The following is a 17,637-nucleotide window of genomic DNA, read 5'->3' on the forward strand; positions in this document are numbered from 1 at the left end:
TGTCACCATATAGTGATGAACATCAAATATCAGTGTTATACCCAAAATTAATACTATCTCCTTCAATCAATTAGCTACTAACTGATTTAACTCCAGACAAACCAACTTGGAGTACTTATCATATTAAAGATAATAAAAGGTCACCTTCTTCTCGGTCTCTTAGTAAAGTAAGTCATCAGATCGTTCCAGAAAGTTATGCTAAGAGTCTAGGTTACTTCACTTCAGCCCAGAGCCCCAAGGAGTGTGATGTCAGTCTCCTCAGACCACGTGAGCAAGAGCAGCTTCAGAGCGACACTGAAAAGCCCCAAGATTTCAGTCACCTTCTCATGCATGCAGTACCACCAGAGTCAGACAGTGCACAGAGCATGGCCACGAAAGACAAGGGCTCTTCTAAGTCACCAAACCCATTTTCTTTCTCAGGGTTGCGTGTCTCAGTGTTTGCGTCGATAGTAATCCACATGTCTATTGTTCTGCTTTATTCTGTTCTCACAGTTTTCTGTTTCTTGGAAGCTTCCAGTCCCAGGACCTTATCTTGCCCTTAGTTATCATTCTATGACTTGTGCAAAATTTCCTTCATATTGTAAAAAGAGCATATCTGTTAAATTCAGAGGCTAAAAAAAAAATGATCTCTTATCATCTGAGTTACTAATAAACTTTGACAAATCCAAACAGAACAAGACTTACCAGGCAGACGCTATCATAAAACATGATAAACTCTAGTACCCCAGTTCTTGAAATGTAAATGGCAGCCTAAAAGCAACATACTACCACTCAATCATAACTCAGCTCCATATTACAGCCCACAATGTTTTTAGGCTGTCTCCTGGTTTACAGTCAATAACTAATGATGGACTCAGAGTGCTGCCATGCGATATTTATAAAGTTCATTCACATATATTCTCCTCTGAGTTTGATAATCTAATGACACAGAAGTTAGTCATCATTCACATTTCACAGATGTGGAAACCAGCTGAGGGAACAACTTCTCCCATTAAGACAAAATTTAAGTATTTGATCAGGGACTCGGGCAAAGCTTAAGTCCCAAAGCAGATTCCTGTCCTAAGACAATTATCCCTGACTTAATCTAACAAGAAGGCTAATTCCACAAAATAAGTGTTTCATCAACATAATCAAAGATGATATTATCTCAGGAAATGACTGAACAGGCAATGCCCTGGCCACCTAGCAGAAAACAGACCCCTCTCGGCAGCTCTGCTGCTCTTTTGATGTGGATCCAGATGTTGACCTGATATTAAATTAAAAATGAAAGACAGCAACAATTAGGTTTTACAACTCTGTTGGGTATGCTTCTAAGAAGTACTTGCTTCTTTGATTAAAAAAAAAAAAAAATTTAAAAACAAAATCTAAAGCAAATCCAGAGCCAAGCCTTACCTGTTCCCCAGCCTCTTTAAACTCCTTGCATACATCAGGGAACACGTCATAGAGGATGAGTGGATAGCCATGTTTCATGAGATTTTTTGCCATTGGATTTCCCATGTTTCCCAGTCCAATGAATCCAACTGGAGTCTTAGAAGCCATTGACCTAGAACACACTGATTTCAATACATTTATAAATAAAAAAGTAATTTGTGGTACACATACATGCATGTAGGCAAAATATTCATATATGCTAAAAATAATAATCAAAAAAATTGGCTTAACCTCATAAACAAGTGCTTTAGAGGGTAAGAAAGCTTTGCCTCACCTTGGAAATAACATTAAATACACTTTCTCCATTTCACAGTGACGTTGAACAAATACCACTCACTAAAGGTGCACTGCATGAAATACTGACAGGGTTTTAAAAAGACACAAGACACAGTACTTGCCCCTGAAAAGTTGATAATCTACTGAAAGAATTAGAAAGAGCTCCACTTGCCCTAGCATTTACAGGTCTTATTCTTCCTTTCTCTTTCAATGACTGTGGTTTTGAGACTCTGTGTGACAACTAAGCTCAGCCATTTTTAAGTTTCAAATCCTCTCAAGTGTTCCGACTCACCATGAGTGTATGTGAGTACAGTGAGATCCTAAAGGCAAATTATTTGAAGCTCTATGCTTAAGAAAAAAACCTCAACTGGGTTAGCAGTTTATTGAGTTCCTCTTCACCACTGACCCTACCACTTCCATCAAGCGTGTCCTTCCTGTGCAACATCACGGTGCCAATGCTACGTTTGCTGTGTGTGACAGGAGCCCTTGTTCTTTATTGCCCATGGAGGTTCAAATACAGAGAAATGACACCTAATTGAAATTTTAATTTAAAATGAAATAGAATGAGAAGTACATTTTATATACGAGCGCTCATGCCCATAAGCAAATTAACAAAAAGAGAAAATGGAGCACTATTACATCAAACCACTGTGTTCAAGTTAGAAAGGTGCAATTTAACAATCCAGAAACATTACAAGCAAGGAACCCTGCATTTTAAGGGCAGTTAGTTTAATAGCAACTACCCTAAGTGAGACAGTAACAAGCACGACAAGGAAGAGTGAGGACTCACATACACCACAAGCATTAAGTAGACACCTCTATGTGCTATGCCAGAGGGCAGCCTCAAACTCTGATCCTCCAATCTCAGCTGCCCGGTGTTGGCATTACAGGTATACACTAGACGGAACCACTGAACACAAATGAGATACAATCCTTGCCTTGCAATAACCTTAAAATCCAAGAGGACATAAACACAATAAAACATTAATATAAGACAGGCGAGAATATTGTTAAAAAAAATGGTGGTACAGAATTCATGGTTTGAAAATATTAAGAAAGTACATTTAACTTGTGTATTTTAAAGTGGATCAAGTTTCAAACAGAACAGGAAGGGAACATAAAGAAAAGGGAATAGCCGGGCATGGTGGCGCACGCCTTTAATCCCAGCACTCGGGAGGCAGAGACAGGCGGATTTCTGAGTTCGAGGCCAGCCTGGTCTACAAAGTGAGTTCCAGGACAGCCAGGGCTGTACAGAGAAACCCTGTCTTGAAAAAAACAAAAAAACAAAACAAAACAAAAACAAAAACAAAAAACAAAAAACAAGCACTAGAGAGATGGTCTAGCAGTTAAGAGCACTGACTGCTCTTCCAGAGGCCCTGAGTTCAAATCCCAGCAACCACATGATGGCTCACAACCATCTGTAATGAAATCTGATGCCCTCTTCTGGTGTGTCTGAAGACAGCTACAGTGTACTTACATATAATAAATAAATAAATCTTAAAAAAAAAAAAAAAGAAAAGAAAAGAAAAGGGAATAGTACAATCAAGAAACAAGGAAAGCCAGAAGAAATAAACAGTTAACAGTTAATATTTATGCCAGACACAGTTACCTAAGCTCTTTATTGATAAGCGTCATCATTTATCTTCTTTCACTTGGGAACCCAGATGCTTAGCAAGCGTAAGGAAAATGGCCAAGGCCTGACTTAGTGTTTGGGTTTGTTTGAGCTGCTTTTGGTTTTGCAGTGCCAGAAGCTAGCTGTGGCTTCTGAACACACTTGCATCTTATGGTTTCACAGAAGTTCAACCTTAGGACTTGAAACTCTTTATGATCATTTGGTCTAGAAACATGGAACGTCCTCACTCTTCTGAGATGCACACTAAAATAGCAGGAAATATTATGGTGGCTGCTACTGTCTTTCAAGGGATGCAAGCTGGATAAGGATATATGTAAGTGGAAATAAAGGAAATGACAAAAATAATAAACTCTGAACTCTACACAAAAGACTACTCAGAATTCCCTATATTACTTAGTACTTCTCAATTGGAGTTTTTTCACGAGGTGAAAACTAACATATTTACACATAAAAACTATTATAGACGACGAAAAACGAAGTAACTAAGGAGGGACTGCTAGCACCCAATATAAACAGCACTATTCACACCTGAATAATTTTAAAATCCCAACTATATCTATGAATGACCCAGGTAGGCAGAAATCACAAAATGACAACAGAAAATGTCAATTATCTTCAGAAAAAATACTATGAAAATATATTCAACTTGTTATAATTAGAGAAAAGAAATATGACACTACTCTTTAACTACTGAATGAACCGAAGTTTGAACAAAAACTATCATCAGCAAGTGAGGATTTATGGAAATGAGTGTTCTCATACATTATTAAATATATCAGATCAGCCTTTTTGAAAATCTATCTACATTTTAATTTAAAACAATTTTTGACTCAGCAATTCTACTTTCTAGAAATTTACAAGGGTTATAAACTTTGTCTTAAAAGGATCAGTATAAATTACTTTCAGCTTTGTAAGCCATAAGGAACTATTCCATTCATCTATTCTAGTTTAAAAATAGCCATAAATAATAAACAAAAGTGCATGGCTGATTCAAATACAAGAGTTTTTGAGTATCAAGTGTATGTGAATGTTCACACATGTGTGGGTGCATATAGAGAACAGAGATTGACATTTGATGTCTTTCCAGATCCCTCTCCACTTTATGTATTTATTTACAGATCTCCTGAACTGTGAGCCTTTTGATTAGGCTAGCCTAGTCATAGCTTGGGAGTGATGGGGAGCCAGCGAGCTTGTTAGAGGTAGGCCACCACATCCATGCAGCTCTTATGTGTATGCTTCTTGGGGTCCAAATCTGGGTCCTCAGTCTTGCATGGCAAGTGCTCATCTACTAAGCCTTAGCTCTCACATAAATTTTATTTATAAAAACAGATACATGAATATGGACTATCATTTGCAGGGTCCTGATATACACTAAGCTCTGAACCACACAAACAGTTTATTATAGCACTGTTTATTACAGCAGAAAAAAATGAAATAACTAAAAACATATTAGTAGAGTACTTAATTCACAATAATTCACACTAACCCAAAGCAATGAAATATTACTCTTATATTTGTGGGGCTCCACACTTGCACCTGCTGCAGCCTGTGTTCCTTTCAGAACTCCCAACTGGGGGAAGCTTGGGTAGGATTCTTGACTTACTAAGAGAATTTAACATAAATCCAAGCACAGTGGTTATTAGAGAGGCACTCATAGAAAGGACAAAACACACCAACCCACAGCTGTCACGTGTATGATTTTGGTGGCTCTCAAGTTACATCTCAAAGGTTGTTAACATCCCTCCCCCTTTCCTTCTTTCCATAAATGAGATTCTAGAGTGGCTCCAGAGGTGGACTGAATAGGACTGAAATCTGGTAAGGTAAAAACCGGAGTCACAAGGCCTACATACACAGGTCAGCACATATCTTTCACTGTAAGTGGGAATTCTTGTGAATTCCCATTGCAATTGAAAACTTCAGGCTTACAGTTGAGAAAAGGAAAAAGACCACACATGAAGGTTATTAATATGTTTAGGCTTTAAATATGTCATCTTAAGTTTTACTTGAAACACTTCTACATAAAAGGTATAATGTCTCTTAAAGGTAATCGTCACTGAAAATGTTAATTATGCTGGATTTCTTTCTTTTTTTTTCAGAAAAGTAACATTTTTAAATTTTGAGAATTTTATACATGAGGACTATATTACTTCATTTCTGCCCTTCCTTTTCCCCATCTCCAGCTCATGTGCCCCTTACATTCACTCAAGTTCATGATCTCCTTTAATTACTGTTACCTGCACACATGCATGCGCATGCACATATGTAAGTGCAGCCTGATTACTCCATTTGTTAGAGTTGACCACTCAGGACTGGATAACCTATCAGAGGGCTGGTCCTAGAGAAGATCGGCTGCCCCTCTTAGCAAACATGAGTTAGCTTTAGCTCTGCATGTACGAGTGCAGCCTTGCAGGATTTCCACCATCTTGACTCATCTGTCAGAAAGTTTTAAGCAGATCCCCGAGTGAGGAGGCTCTTTTCCTCCCACAGGTCCTTAATTGTCTATCTTTCTGTCCTGTCCTACCATGATCTATCTGTCTAAGGCAGAGGAAAAGCCTCCAGGATAAAACCCAAAGAAAAATAGCAAGATGCAAAACATTAACACAAGAATATGCAGTGAAAAAAATATATGGACTTATTTTCCTGGGTTTTGTATGGATATATTTTAAAAAAACAGTCATCATAGTTCAAGTGGTAAGAGTCATGTGTCTGATTTAACTATATACATTTAACCTTTATAACTACTTTTGTAAGAAAAGGAAATAAAGGTACTGGCACAGTGGATGTTAAGTGCTATGTGAATGAGTTCTAGCTCTAAAGAGGTTTCGCTAAATGGGCACACAGGAATATAAGCAGGTCTGAAGCAGCTACAGAGTCACAGTGTGATAAAGTGGACTCGGCAAAGGTGAGCTGGGTTGTAACCATTACACAGGTTAACTCTCTGACGTTCCTCATCCCAGATTCAGATACTGTCTAGTCCAGGGCTACCAATCCTGCCAATACATGGAAGTGCCGTGAAAAATGTAATAAGAAGTGAACCAAGGGTTAATGAAAGCATTGCAAATAATGAGCAAACTTCTATAACCCTCAATATTACTACCTGAGGGACATACGTAATACTCAGAATTTGAGCAAGAGATTTAAAAAAATTAAGATTAACAAAGGTATCAGTAAAATTCCTGTTTATAAATGAATTTCAGACTGGATAAAAGCTAGAGAGGTGCTTAATGAAATGAAGGAACAAATCATTTGTCTAGTGTGAACAAAGTGTCAAAGGGCTGGGTGTAAAACAGGCAAACAGGCAAAATGCTAGCAGGCAAGAGGCACAGACTATCTACCAAAAGACTAGTTCTTGTGAAACTCCAAGTGACAGAATCCAAGAGCTGAGGGGACAGTGCAGACCTTCGCTGCAGATGCTAAGGAGCCAAGAACGAGGAGGCCTATGTTATCTGGGCTAACTATCTGAGCATCAATCATAACAGGTTGTCAGTGATGGGCTTAGCTCTCTTCATTTCATCATTGGGGCAAGACAAGAAATGAAATTGGTATAAGTATTGCCCAAAGGAAAGTTGCTCATTGGTTATGATCACATTTAAATTCTGAGTTTAGGAGGTCCATGTAAAGTCACCTTTGGTTGTAAGCCCTTGAAGCATAAAGTTACTAACTCCTCTAGATGTCTTTATCAACAACAGAACCAACAACATCAGAAGGTTACTGTAAAGATTATTTGAAATAAGATATGTAAAACATTAAACAATGCCTAGCACATGACAGTCAGTAAACAGTAGCTACTTGTATTAGAAGGGTCAGAAAGTGCCACTGAGGAACAAGTCCTACACCCAACGGCCTTTTTAACCTAGTGGGTTAGAAGGAAGAGACAGATTAAAGGCAGCAGGAGTCACTTGGGGAGTGACGTCTTCCAGTGAAGGGAGCTTCTGATGGAGTACTTGGCGCACAGAATTGACTCCCAAAGGTTCAGGGCTCCCAGGGAATTTAGTGGGACTCTAGAAACACCTGCAAACCTACAAGAGAAACCCACCTATCTTAACAGCAGTGTGCAGAGACAGCCATGTCAGATGCCAGATAAAATCAAGCCGGAAAAAAACAAAACAAAACAAAACAAAACAAAACACAGTCAGCATAAAGCTGATGCTAGCTGATTGGTGGAGAAACTGGTTAGAAAATTTGGCAACACTGGTTTTTAAATTTACAGATTATGTAATAGGAGCAAAGTTATTATATCTTGGTAACTTGGCTACCAGAAATCAGTCTGCTATCTGTAAAAAAAAAAAAAATTATCTTACATTTTCAAAATCTACCTAATCAAAGGAACACATGAATATAGACTATAAAAAAACTATTAAAAACTATAAAGTCATAAGGAAAAGTTTACTTCATTATACAAAAATAATCATTTAAAGCTTCTAAATGGATTTTTCATTGTGTCATAAGATTGTGTTCTTCCTTTATCTGAAGGAAATAGTTTGAAATTAAGATGTCTGAAATTACAATGTCAAACATGTTTTCCTATATATATAATAATATGCAGAAAATAATGTATATAATATATATACACCCCATGATGAATCTTAATTCATAAATATATATGTATATATCCCATAATAAAGCTTAATTTATAAATTAGGCACAGTAAGAGACAAATAAAAATAATCACGATAATATAGAAAATTTATAACATGTTTTGAAGTTATACAAATGTGGTTGATCCCAAAATATCTTTCCATGTAGTATTTTCAGCCTGTGTTTAATGGTGAGTGACTCTTGGAAGTGAAACAAGCACAACTGGCTAAGAAAGAACCGCGGTACGCACATTTAATAAGCAAATTTTGTCCTCTGTTGCATACAATAATGTAACAAACACTGTTTGCCTTAACAGTAAAAGTTCCTCAGCTAAGGATGATGGCGGACTCTGGGAAGGTCTCACGTTACTTCAGTAATAAGTATTTCTCGGTGGGTACTCTTGTAAGTTCAAGGTCAACTTTAGTCCCAAGGCCACATGTAACTTTCAGACCTGCATGTCCCAAACTAAGTGACGCTAATGTAAATGGAAAACAGTAACATTATATACTTGATTACTCTGAGGTTACAACCTCAGAGTTGGACTTGAGGTTTGCTTTGGAATTATTTTAAATGCCAGTGTTTATATAAATTAATAATAATGACAAATAGTAAACTAACCTCAAAAATGTTAACTTTTTTTGAGATTCAAATCTTTTTTTTAAAAAAGTGGAGTACATTCTACAAAACCATTATCACTTCTCCTCCCCTAGCCTCAGGGAACATCGCGGACCATGGGCGCTGAAGAGTGAGAGGATGATGAGGAATGCCACAGAACAAGACCATCCAGACACCACCCAGCTGCTACAATCGTGGTCACCTGACCCTTCAACAGGCCATCATGCACAGAGGTGGTCCCATGAGGACCCACCCTTCCTGTAGTGCTTCTGCCTGCTAATGGGTGTTGCTGGAAGGGTTATCATTTTGTGAATGGTGTGACTGGGGAACAGGCTGGCAAGAAGGGGTTCAGAGGGAAAGGAGGAGGTAGAACAGAGGGGAATGTGGGTGAATATAATCACAAATTGCTGTATTATGGATAAAACTGTGAGGAAAAAAAAGCTTAAATCTAAACATACAAGAAATACAAGCACATACACAAAAGGCATCTGTAGTTTTTTAAACTTAGTATTTGCAACTCTATATACAGTGCTATTCAATTTCCCACCCCACCTTTGGTCAAGTGGTCTTTAAAAATGTCCTGATACAATTTTTCTATGTACATGTTGAGGAGTCCCAATAAGTTAGTTGAAGAAAGTGTGTGTGTGTGTGTGTCCTCTTTAAAAAATAGACCTAAAGCTAAGTACAATTATCTTTTTTAAAAAATACAAATATAATTGAGGAAAATACGTAATAAAAAATATTTATAAAAAATACAAAATTTGCTTATTAAATGAATTATGAAACAGGAAAGAAATTATTTTCTCTGTTTCTTCTGGTATGCATTAAATGTATTACAGCTGCCATAAGTTGACACCTTGTAAGTCTCATTTTTTAAAAAGTACATGGGTCTTTATAACACTATCAACTATTCTCTATAAATAGCTTAAACATAATATGGAGGCAAATCCCTCCACAGAATTCAGAACATCAAGTATTAGTAATTGAACATGGTTCCTTTTCTACATTTTCCTACACTTCAAAGTTGCATGGAGATGAGGTATTTTCCCCAATTTTTAGAAAAGATTTAAATCTCAAAAAAAATTAACATTTTTTGTAATTAGTTTACTATTTGTCATTAATATTAGTTTAAAATAACTAATTTAAAATAACTCCAAAGTAAAAAGGGATTGTTTGAGTGTTTCAAAGACATCACTAAAGAACTTTTTCTTAAAATTAATTGTTCATAGACACATGCCTTTGGGCCAGAGCAGCCCAAGCACAAGATGGCTTGGTAAGGCAGTTTACCCAGCACCAGGGAGACAGGTCCTTCCTGCTGTCAGAGCATAGGATTATAAGCTTTGGCCTCAGACTCTCCTATCATGAATTGTAAGAACTTTCATAACCCTTAAAAGGTACATGAATGGTTCAAGAAACTATCATTAGTCACCTTGTAAAAACACTAAACAGCAAATATATCATCCTGAACTAATCAGATCTCAAAATGTTGTACACTGATAAGAAAACTGCTGCTCCCTTCAAAGTGTTTTTAAAAAGAAAAAAATTATATCCAAAATCATGTGTTTGCATCTGGCTAATCACAATTCCTTATCTGTCATCTGCTACCTATTGCACACAAATGCTCTTCCAAAGCAGAAAGAAATTTCATAAGTTTTTCCTGAGGGCAAAGACTGGGAGCTGCTCAGAAATCAACTCCCAACATATTTCTTACACAAAAATTAAAACAAGTGAACACAAGCACCCTGAATCCAGAGCCTCCTGCATGCTAAGCAAAGGCAACGGTGTTTTGTTTGCTAGTCCTGTATATGATAGTGCTAACCAGCACATTGTTAAAATAAACTTTTACATTTAAAAAAAAAAATCCTTCGGTATCTCCCACAAATCAACCAATTTTTTTTTTCAACACATGTTCCCAACAGGTTAACTGCTAGACAAGTAGCATATGAAAACCCTCATGGGAATTTTTCTTTATGGTCATGTCCACAGCAAATGAGAAACTGCATTCTAAAAGCCTTGGTAATGACCATTTCAACCAATTCTTAATTAAAGAGGTGTCTTGATGTCCTAGAAAATCCAAGAGTCAGGGAGAAACAAGGGGTACTTCCTGGATCTTGTTGGAGAAGTCCCAATTTACTCATTCTAAGGCCTTGGGAGATCCTCATGTGAAAAGCAGTTCTCAGATATTCATGTCGCTCTAAAAGCTTAAAACCTGGTCACTTTCCATACTTGCAGCACAGCATAGTAGTCGGTTAGGTTATAGACACAACTTTGAGGCAAAGAATTGTGGTTAATATTTCGACAAAAGTCCACCACTTTGAGGCAGCACAACTCCATTTCATAATGGAGTTCGCTCTGCTTGCTGGTCAAGGGTGACAAACTTTGCTGGATTTCTAGGATACCGCCATGCCACCGACTAGAGTAGTTAAAACACAAATTAGGCCTTGAAGTCTGAGGGAGCCCCCGCTTAGGGTGAAGCCAGGGAGCTGGAAGGCCAGGGGTCCCAGAGGTGGGTGCGGTGGGGTCACCTCTGGAGCTGAGCCCTCCAAATGTCCTAGGAGCCCCAAATCCAAAGCGCACGCCAGGGACCCAAACATTCCTCCCTTCATCACAAGCTGTTCCTGGGTCCCGCAGAGGAAACGCTGAACAATCTGGAGCCGGGCATAGGGCAGGAGTGGAAGGCTGACGGCTCAGGAGGCAGTTACAAGGGGGCCCAGGCCTAGGAGGCGACCACAATTGTCGCTTTTACCCTCAAACCAACCGCAGCCCTTCGGGCGAAAAGCCCTCCTCGGATGACCAGAGGAAGAAGAGCAGATGGGGCGCGAGGTCCTTACCCGCTGCAAGGCTGCCCACGGGCCGCCGCCGGCCGCTCCAGTACCAGAGGCCGGAGGCTGCTCCCCGGAACCCCAAGGAGGCTGCCATGCTGTCCCCCGCCCCGCCTCCGCGCCGTGACCTCCGCCGCCTCACACACGGCCTGTGAACTACGAGTGTGCGCAGCCGGGATGGCCCGCACCTCCGTAAGGACAGCTCGCGCACGCGCTCTCCTTGCTCGGCTTGGACTCCGCCCAGCGCGGGGCGGAGCACTGTGTTGAGAGGCGTGGCCGGAGTCGGGAACAGTCCAATCAGGATCCCGAAATCCATAGACGCCCTGCCTTGCCTCCGGCTCCTGCTGAATTTACAACCTTTGGGTGAGAGAATTCTTGTTTACCCAAAAGCTGAGGGGTGTGTGGGAGGCGGTGGCTGTCGCTCACTACCGCCTCCTCCGAGCACCTGCACTGAGCAACTGCCTCTTCACTGGGCTGCTAATTGTTTTTCTTCCTCCCAGACAAGAACCGCAGCTACTGCAGTATTAAAGGAAAGAGCAGAAATGTTGTGTTTCCTAGTATAGGGACTCATTTTTAACTTCAGTAATAAATACATGGACCTCCCAGGGTTAACATATATATTTTCAGCGTCTGTTGAAACACAATCACAGAATCTACCATGTGTGTAATAACTGAAATCTATGTGATATACAACTCAATGGTTTTTCCAGTCGTATTTGAAAAGTAGTAGGGAAGTAATTTAATAGCACTGTTCTCTTTGAAGAGTAGAATTTCTAGGAACTTACTGAGTTCCAAGAAATGCGTCAATGTTTAAAATTTTCTACAACCTGCATCTTTTGAACCCAAAATCTAATGGTACATTTAAACCCAGGAAGTAGTATATATGTATATTATAAAAACAGATATTTTGCTGATCTTTCCTTATTTGACTATTTGGTATATTTGGTGGCTTAAATAAGCATGGCCCCCATAGACTCATATGTTTGAGTGCTTGGCACATAGGAGGTGTGACTTTATTGGAGAAGGTGTGGCCTTGTTGGAGGAAAGGCATCACTGTGGAGACCAGCTTTGAGGTCTTACATATGCTCAAACGACAGCTAGTGTGGCACACAGTCCCCTTCTGCTGCTTTCAGATCAAGACCTAGAACTCTCAGCACCAACTCTAGCGCCACGTCTGCCTGGATGCTGCTATGTGCCCCACCATGATGACAATAGACTAGGTCACTGCAACTGTAAGCCAGCCCCAATTAAATGGTTTTGTTTTTATAAGAGTGGCCATGGTTATAGTGTCTTTTCACAGCAATGAAACCCTAAGTAAGACAGTATACATATTTGAATATCTGTTCCTTGAGGATAATCGCAAAGTATTCAATTTCCACTGGAGAATTTTTATCTTCAGTACACTAAAACAAGACTTGTAACCTTTGAAGAAAAGTAGGCCAAGAGGCAAGAATGGGGCTTGGGGGGTAGGGGGAGGGCAAGCAATAAGAAAACCAAGATGCCTACCTTCCATCCTCAAAAAAAAAAAAAAAAGCAAAACAAAACAAAATGACAAAAAACACCTGTGTTCGTCTTGTTTTAATTCATTTTCCTTGTGCTGCAGTCATCCTAAAAAGCAAAATCAAGGGATTCAAGTTTGACCTTTAAAAAGCAAAGTGCCTCTTCCTAGTCACCCACAGGGCTGATAAAAGGAAAACTAAGATTGTCAATTTTTTTTTTTTTTTTTTTTTGCAGGCTCAGGAGTTCTGGCATGGTATTAATGTTCCCAGGAACCCATACGGGAGTTCAAGGACCCATCTGGAGCTATAGGAAACCAATTCCCTTCTAAACAGTCCTCTGCCCCACCCTAAAAACAGAAAAGAAAGTCAGATGTAAAGAGAAAGTAAACAAAACAAGTATAAACAAACAAATAACATCGTAGCTACTGGATAGTCTTCGATTTGGTGCTTCCATCCCTAATAGGGCTAATTGGTTTCTGAAGTATTTCATGTCTCTCTATTCTGGTTTCTTTAGGTTTTACTGGAATGGATTTTCTGCAAGCAATAAATGTGTCCCTACAGGTTTCTATATTTAACTGCTGAAGTGCAGTCTGCTTCCCAGCTCTGCCGACCCCCACAGCAGAGCTGTTTACGACACGAGACAACACATCAATTCATCTCCGCGGCTCCTTGAGTTAATATCCCAGTCCTCCTGAGATTTTACGCCCAATCAGATTGCTTTTGTCATTTTTATTGTGAGCTACTGTTTTTGTTTCTCTGGGTTGTTTATGGGGCTCTTTTCTTGAAAATGAGTTATTTCTTACAAAAGGCCGACTCTTGTGAACACCATCCCCCTAGGAGTAGAAAGAATAAGGGACTGTGGGAGAGCAAGGGAAGCACCTCTTATGTGTGGTTTGGTTTAGTTTGCTTTGGTTTCACTCTGGCTATGGAACTCATCCAATATTGAAAGTTTGATTCTATTTGTTTCAGTGTCACAAAGGGCTAAGTCATAGTTTTAATTTATTCCCATATCCTGCAGACTATTGTCTCCTTCCAGAAGCGCTGACTTGCTTCACAAAGGATTTTCAAAGGTGGCTTTTCCTAAGTACTGCGACTTTGTTAAAATCCTTACGACTTGAAGGTTGTATTATATTTGAAAGGCAGTTTACTGTCTATGGTTAGACTTGCGGGGAGTTGAGGAGGCTAGGATTTAAGACAGGGATTGGCCTGGAACTTGCTATGTAAACTAGGATGGCCTGGAATTCCTAGAGATCCACCTGTATCTGCCTCCTGAGTGCTGGGCTTCAAGGTGTGCATCTCTGCACCCTGCCCATCCCATGACTCTTTACGTACCTAATATATCCCAGACCCAGAGCTGGAGGGACCAAATGAGAGAACCAGAAGAAGCCTTGTTAGGTCTCAACCCTGGGACAAATGGCTAGCTGAGGTGCTGAGGGGCCTTTTAACAGCAAAGCGGATTCTGGCTATCAAGTTCTTCCAGCATCTCTCAGTTCCTATTAGGGTCACCCTGGCTGGTATACCTAGCTCTCCACCTTAAAGTCTCCAGCCCAGGGACTGACTGGCTGGGCTGCCCTTCCAGCAGCTGCTCTTCCCTACATAACCCAACCATTCTGATTACACAGTCCTTTTACCTTTTGCCTCTCCCTTCTTTTCCCCTCTCCCCCTTGCTCCCCTCTTCCCCTCTCCCCTCCCCTCTCTCCTTTCTCTCCCCTCCTCTCTCCTCTCCCCTCTCCCCTCTCCTCCCCTCTCCCCTCTCCTCCCCCTCTTCCCCTTTGCTCTCTCCCCCCTCCCCTCTCCTCTCTCCTTACATGGCCCTGCTCAGTACACTGGTCATGTCCTCTCTGGACGCTCCCAGATGTCTCTGCCTCAGCCTTCTATCTGTAATAAAACCCTCCACCCCTACGAAGCAGTCATGTCCTCCTTTTATTTCTTTTCCTCGTTCATCCCTGAGTAAAGTTCTGAGAGGACATGTGCTGTTGATACGGGTACAGCCATGTCAAGGACCCTTAGCCTCAGCCCCATGGGAATGGCAAAGCCTTCCCAGGGTGAGACCAAGAGGGAAAAGACAAAGCCTTACTCTGAGGTCCAATTGTGGGTGTTAATAGTATGTCCAGAAATGTCCACCATAACTTTCTGCCCTGGATATTTATGGCCTGAAGACCTCACCCCAGTAAGACTGTTCCTGCTGAGATTAGATGTTAGCTAGACCCCATTTTCTTTTTTTTTTTTTTCTTTTTTAAAGATTTATTTATTTATTTTCTGTATATGAGTACACTGTAGATATACAGGTGGTTGTGAGCCATCATGTGGTTGCTGGGAATTGAACTCAGGACCTCTGCTCTCACTCCGGCCCTACTCTCTCCAGCCCCGATTGCTCCAGCCCAAAGATTTATTTATTGTTATATGTAAGTACTGTAGCTGTCTTCAGACACACCAGAAGAGGGCATCAGATCTCATCAATGATGGTTGTGAGCCACCATGTGCTTGCTTGGACTTGAACTCAGAACCTTCAGAAGAGCAGTCAGTGCTCTTAACCACTGAGCCATCTCTCCAGCCCTAGAAACATTTTCTTGATCCAGCTGTATATCATAAAAACTGCATCCTTGTTTATCTGTATGTAATAACCCTGCCTTCTGATTCAGCTGTATGCAATAGCCCTGCCTCTCTGTTCAACTCTCTACAATAAACACACTGAGCTTCTGGGGTGCTGCTGTTTCTCCATCTGAAAGCCCAGCCCACCTGATCCCTGCTTCTTCCACATGTGCCTTTGTCTCTGTCTTTTCTTCATTCTCTCACAGCCCCCAGTAGGGAATGTCCTTAGACTGAGAAAGGATTCACAACCAAATCTTGAAAATACCCAGAGTCACAGACAAAAAGTATTCAGTAAAACTCTTTTTTATTGTAAAACCTGAGACATGGGCAACTCAGCAAGACAGAGAGCATGTTAGGGTAGAAGATAGCTTACCACTTAACTGTAGACACACACATATACATGCACATATACACCACACACACACACACATACCACCCAGCCATAGACATATACACACACATACATACATACATACATATACACACTACCTAACTGCACATCCATATATACACACATACACTCCCACACCACATAGCTGTATATACACACACATCACAGACACTCACATACACCAAACAACTGTAGATATATACATGAACATACCCACCACCCAACTGTAGAAACACACACATACACCACACCACTTTAGAAACAGATACATAAACAAACACCCATACACATACACTCTTACACACACACATACACACACTACTCAACTGTAGATGCCCACACACACTTACATATACTACCCAATGGTAGATACACAGCACACACACAAACACTCACATCACTCAACTATAGAAACACACACACCACATACACTCACACACAAACATATGATCCAATTGCAAATACACATGCACCATCAAACTGTAGACACACATACATACCACATACTTACACATACACCACACGATTGTAAACATACACACTCACACATACACACCACACAACTGTAATACACACACCGTCCAACTGTAGACACATATACACACATACACACACTCCCACCACTCACACACTCAGTCACACACCCCACAATAGTAGGCAAACAAACTCACATACTCACACTACCCAATGGTACACACAGCATACACACAAGCACATCACTCAACTGGAGATATACACACACACCACACACATACCACCCAATTGGAGACACATACACACTCACACATACACACCACACAAATATAGACACATACACACTGCACAACTGTCCATACACCATCCAACTGTAGGCACACATGCAATGTATACACATACATACTGCACAACTATACATGCACACACACACACACACACACACACACACCATCCAACTGTAGACACACAGCACATACACACTCACAATACAACACTTACACACTCACATGCACAACTTTAGGCATATGCACAGACAGGCCAAATGATAAGCCGAGGCTTCCCCATTCTCCAGGCTGTAGTGAGACCTCCAACCATCCTAATACCACAATATCCTTATCCCCCCAGCCTGTCTTCCATCTTCATCAGTGGACAACAATAAAGTCCTTCCTATGAGTATGCTTCTCCATACGCTTGGAGTCATCAGTGACCAATGGAAGGAGGTCAGAGTTCCACCCTTACATTAGGACAGTGCTTCTCAACCTTCTATTGCTGCAGCCCTTTAATACAGTTCCTCATGTTGTGGTGAACCCCAATCATAACATTATTTTCATTTTTACTTCATAACTGTAATTTTGCTACTGTTGTGAATTTTAATGTAAACAGATGATATGCAAGAGAGCTAATAAGCAGGACCCTGTGAAAGGGTCCTTTGTCCTCCTAAAGGGGTCACGACGCAAGGGAGTGATAAGGCTCTCCTGCCAGCTCAGCAGGGATGGTGTCCAAGGAGACCTAGTAAGGAGGCGGGCCACTTAACACTGCTCAGTGAGAAGGAAGGCCTCATGGGGAGCTGAGGCCAGACCACCGTGACTACAGAGCAAGGAACAATGGAAATTTTAGAACTGAAAAATGCAGTTATTGAAGCTATAAAACCCAATTAATAAGGGCAACAGTAGAATGGAGGAAATGGACAAACTCGAAGATAGAACCATAAAATCATCCAGTCTAAACAGGAAGTAGACTAGAGGGGAAGGGGGGGAAGAGGTAAAAACTTGTATAAGATCTAATTAATGTTCCTGTCATTAGAATCTGGGAAGGAAAAGAAAA

The 17,637-nt window shown here is 40.5% G+C and overlaps 1 protein-coding gene and 1 non-coding gene across 2 annotated transcripts in view; both read right to left on the reverse strand.

The window, feature by feature from the left end:
* Positions 1 to 11,504, reverse strand: part of Hibadh (3-hydroxyisobutyrate dehydrogenase) — a 94,071-nt gene extending 82,567 nt beyond the window's left edge. Inside the window, exons 1-2 of the mRNA NM_145567.1 lie at positions 11,365 to 11,504; positions 1,393 to 1,553 (exon numbers count right to left, since the gene is read on the reverse strand). Coding sequence (NP_663542.1) covers positions 1,393 to 1,553; positions 11,365 to 11,452 — 249 coding nt within the window. The 5' untranslated portion in view covers positions 11,453 to 11,504. The remainder of the gene's footprint in view (positions 1 to 1,392; positions 1,554 to 11,364) is intronic.
* Positions 10,438 to 10,559, reverse strand: LOC115490472. Its single transcript, XR_003956587.1, has one exon. It is a non-coding gene; the product is annotated as a small nucleolar RNA SNORA32 (small nucleolar RNA).
* Positions 11,505 to 17,637: the final 6,133 nt, after the last annotated feature.

The sequence above is a fragment of the Mus musculus genome, chromosome 6 (assembly GCF_000001635.26).
Source record: "Mus musculus strain C57BL/6J chromosome 6, GRCm38.p6 C57BL/6J".
NCBI classification, from domain to species: domain Eukaryota; kingdom Metazoa; phylum Chordata; class Mammalia; order Rodentia; family Muridae; genus Mus; species Mus musculus.